Here is a 3,874-nt window from a genome sequence, read left to right on the forward strand (position 1 = left end):
CGTTTGTACTGATAAGTTATCTGCTTGGCGAAATTACACTGCTCCCTTGTCCCACCCTGTAATTTTGTTCAATTATCGCAATTGCCTGTCTGTCTGCCGAGAGAAGTAACGGCCCGTTTATCCTCCTGCACTCGGATGAAGTCATCCAGCTCGTTTTCCCTCGCGTAAAAATGCAAATCTACCCTTTGTGCTTTCACCTTTGGATATTCGCACTCCTCCCATCCTAATCTCATTATAAATTTTATTGTACAACAAAGCGGACCCCACGGCAGCAAGGTGTTCATGGTAAATGTAATTTTGATCAAGGGGGCTGCGTTAGGCCAGGCAAAATACTGGGGCTTAAAACATGAATTTCACATTCCAGCACTGGATACACAGTAATGGAGGCAGATACAGGCAATAGAGAATATGGTAAGGGTGTCAGCGAGCAGCATCTCAAAGTTCAAAAGCCTTCCAGAGGTACTGTTGGTACAAGTGAGAAAGGGCACCCCAACCTAGAAAAATGGTTATTAATTATTATTATTATTATTATTTTCTTTAACCAAATCAGTGTAGTGCATGGGGGCCACTAGGTGGCAAAAGGGGGCATTACCCCCCCCTTCCCTCACACCACCCCCTGATGCACCTGGGCCTTATTTTGCCCATTTTCACAGCAAGAACTCAGACAACTGGTGGAATGCCTCTCCCAGAACTCAGACACTACTGGATGCTTTTCACTGTCGCGTGAAATGCCTTTTCAAACTCTACCTTAGTCCTCCCTCCTGATTTCCCCTGCCCCTCCTTTCTGATATCCCTATCCTTGTCTAACCCCCCCCGGATGTGATGCTTTGACTTATGGTAGAACCTATGCACTTGTAAGTCGCTTTGGATTAAAAGCGTCTGCCAAATGACTAAAATGTAAAATGTAAATGTTGCAGACACAATCTCAGGTCCATATCCCTCACTTCCGTCGAACACCACCAATGACGAGACCAGACGAGCCTCACACATTGTTAACGTTTTATTTTAGGTCCCAAAAAAAAAGAAATGACAATAATAACAATAATAATATAATAATATTGTAACAATAATTTTTTTTATTAGAGGTAAAGAAACAAACATCAAAAAGAAAACAATTGCTATCCACTGCCTCCAGGGATCAGCCTATAGAATTGCTGCATGTCCTTCAGGAAGGGAAAAAGGGGCATGGCTTCAGGAAGCTTGTTGTGATGTCATCATCCAAGAGCCGATCAGGAATGTTGAGATGGAGGGGAAAGGGGGTGTGGGGGGGGGGGGGGGGGGGGGGGCAGGGGCAGGGGCAGCCTTAGACAGGCTACTGTTGAGTCACCTTTGAGTGAGAGGATAGAACATTTGTAAAACACCTGCAATTTTCTATTAGGCCGTACAGCCTTGGAAGGTGCAACAGCAGTCCATCAACAGCAGAAATGATCATTAGCTTGGCCTGCTGCAGAAGGGTGTCAGTATGACAGGGTGTCTGAACGCCCGCTGTCCTGGTGCATCAGCGAGTTGCCTGCGGTGTCTGTGTGGGCTAGCCGGTGCTAACCAGGTGTGTCTGTATTTACTAGCCTGTACAAACCAGGTGTCACTAGCTTATGCTGTCCAGGTGTGTCAGTGAGGTACCTGCTGTATCTGTGTGTCTGAGCCCCTGCTCACCAGGTGTGTGTATGCGTGTGTGTGTGTGTGTGTGTGTGTGTGTGTGTGTGTGTGTGTGTGCATATGAGCGTATGCTGTCCAGGTGTGTCAGTGAGGTACCTGCTGTATCTGTGTGTCCGAGCCCCTGCTCACCAGGTGTGTGTGTGTGTGTGTATGTGTGTGTGTGTGTGTGTGTGTGTGTGTGTGTGTGTGTGTGTGTGTGTGTGTGTGTGTGCAGATGAGCTTACGCTGTCCAGGTGTGTCAGTGAGGTACCTGCTGTGTCTGTGTGTCCGAACCCCTGCTGGCCAGGCGGCTCAGGATGTTCCTCTCGGACATCTGCAGCCGCACGGCGACGGGCGGTATCCGCGCGATGGTCGCCGGGAGACGCGTGACATCGGCCTTCATGTCGCTGAGGAGCTCCTCCAGCTGTTTGAGCACTGGGAGTGAGAAGAGCAGAGCGGGGAGCTGGAGACGGTCGAGCGCGGTGCTACATTACATTACAGGTACTTAAGCTGACACTTTTGACCTACAATTGATTAGACTAAGCAGGGGCCCCCCCTGGAGCAATGTGAGGTTGGCCTCAACAGCTGCACTGATCTAACTGTGGCTGCACTGGGGCTTGAACCACCAACCTTCCAGGTGCCAGTCAAGCATCTTAGCCACTAGGCTACAGGCTGCCTGTGTGGGACGGGACAGGACAGGACGTGGCATGGCGGGACAGGACAGGGCGTGGCATGACGGGACAGGACAGGGCGTGGCATGGCGGGACAGGGCGTGGCGGTACCTTTGTGCAGGACGGCGTTGGCGGGCTTGTTCCCGGACATGGACTCCTTGCTGAGGTGCTGGTGAGACTCGGCCAGGCACTCCACCTCGCTGAAGCGCGTGTTGAGCGCCATGGAGGGGTGCGAGGGGTCCTCCGACATGTTGAGGTACGCTGCCCGCCGCAGCTGCTCCTCGATCACCAGGGCCTGCTCCAGCAGCTGTGTGAGAGAGGGGCAGGGGTGTCAGACTACATATCCCAGGGGCCTCAGGGTCCGCGGGCTTCTGTGGTTTCCTTTAAAATCAGCTGCCAATTAAGACCTTGAGAACAAGGCTTGTGGATTCTGAACCACTGGTGGTTTGCATCTTGTGGTATAGCCTTTATATTGATACTCTCTAAGTCTTCTTCCAACGTTTGATTGAGGTACCTTCACCTCTGCCCTGTGTTTATGACATCACTGTCTGAACACCCCAAAAATTAGCAGACGCCGCGGCCCTCCAGGACTGGAGTTAAACCAGCAGATACCGCAGCCCTCCAGGACTGGAGTTAAACCAGCAGACACTGCGGCCCTCCAGGACTGGAGTTTGACACAGTGGAGGTACCGTACCTTGAACCTCCTGGCCAGGAACTTGTTCTTGATCTCGAGGAAGTTGCCCCGGCTCATCTCCCCTTTGAAGGGCTCGTTGAGGATGGTGTACTTGACATCGTTCTGGATGTCCTGCCAGCGTGCGTAGCCGTGCCTTAGAGTCGCCGTGGTCAAGGAACGCAACGCCAGCACCGATCAGCACAGTGCCTGTTGTACAGTACTTCCACTGAGTGACATCCACCTCGCCCAATTAAACCAGCCCACCTCTCACATAATCTTCCAGGTCCTGTGGCACTTGATGACCTTGATTTTACAGTTTTACAGTACAACTGTGTCAGAGGCACTTGCTACATTCACTTTGGTTAAAAGCATCATGCTGGATGCCTGAATTGTTCATTGTAATTTTTTCAAATAATTTCTCTATTAATCGGGCAAGAACTCTCCATTCACAAGTTCCAAAACATTCATCCACATCACCCAGACATACCCAGGGGTCTGACATAAACACACCTGACACACGCTAGCCTGCTGAGGGGGCCTGTGTGTGAATATTTAGACAGCCTGTGAGTTTTGAGGCCAGGGGGCTGTCAGGCTCCACAGTACGAAGGCGAGTGACAGGAGGGGGCGAAGCTCCATCAGGCTTAAAGGATACTGGATTATGCCGGCCAGCAGCCAGTAGTCGTGGCGACGGTGCCAGATCTCAAAGGTCTTTTTGGTGACGGTCGCCGCCCTCTCCTCGTTCTGCCACAGGGAGTGCAGCTCTGGGAAGCACAGTAGAACAGTCAACAAAATGGAGCCAAAATGGAGCCAAAATGGAGCCAAAATGGAGCCGAATACACCCACACATCACACCAGCTACGACAGTGTCAGAATATCCCCATCTTCCGACCGTACA

General features: G+C 51.2%; 1 protein-coding gene across 10 annotated transcripts in view; it reads right to left on the reverse strand.

Moving 5' to 3' along the window:
* Positions 1 to 987: 987 nt before the first annotated feature.
* Positions 988 to 3,874, reverse strand: part of chd4b (chromodomain helicase DNA binding protein 4b) — a 26,037-nt gene continuing 23,150 nt past the window's right edge. For all 10 annotated transcript variants that reach the window (XM_061235970.1, XM_061236039.1, XM_061236016.1 and 7 more), the window contains 5 exons: positions 3,632 to 3,740; positions 3,001 to 3,133; positions 2,418 to 2,613; positions 1,907 to 2,070; positions 988 to 1,327 (listed from right to left, as the gene is read on the reverse strand). In XM_061235970.1, the coding sequence (XP_061091954.1) occupies positions 1,313 to 1,327; positions 1,907 to 2,070; positions 2,418 to 2,613; positions 3,001 to 3,133; positions 3,632 to 3,740 (617 nt within the window). In that variant the 3' untranslated portion in view covers positions 988 to 1,312. The remainder of the gene's footprint in view (positions 1,328 to 1,906; positions 2,071 to 2,417; positions 2,614 to 3,000; positions 3,134 to 3,631; positions 3,741 to 3,874) is intronic.

Source organism: Conger conger, chromosome 1 (assembly GCF_963514075.1).
Source record: "Conger conger chromosome 1, fConCon1.1, whole genome shotgun sequence".
Classification (NCBI taxonomy): domain Eukaryota; kingdom Metazoa; phylum Chordata; class Actinopteri; order Anguilliformes; family Congridae; genus Conger; species Conger conger.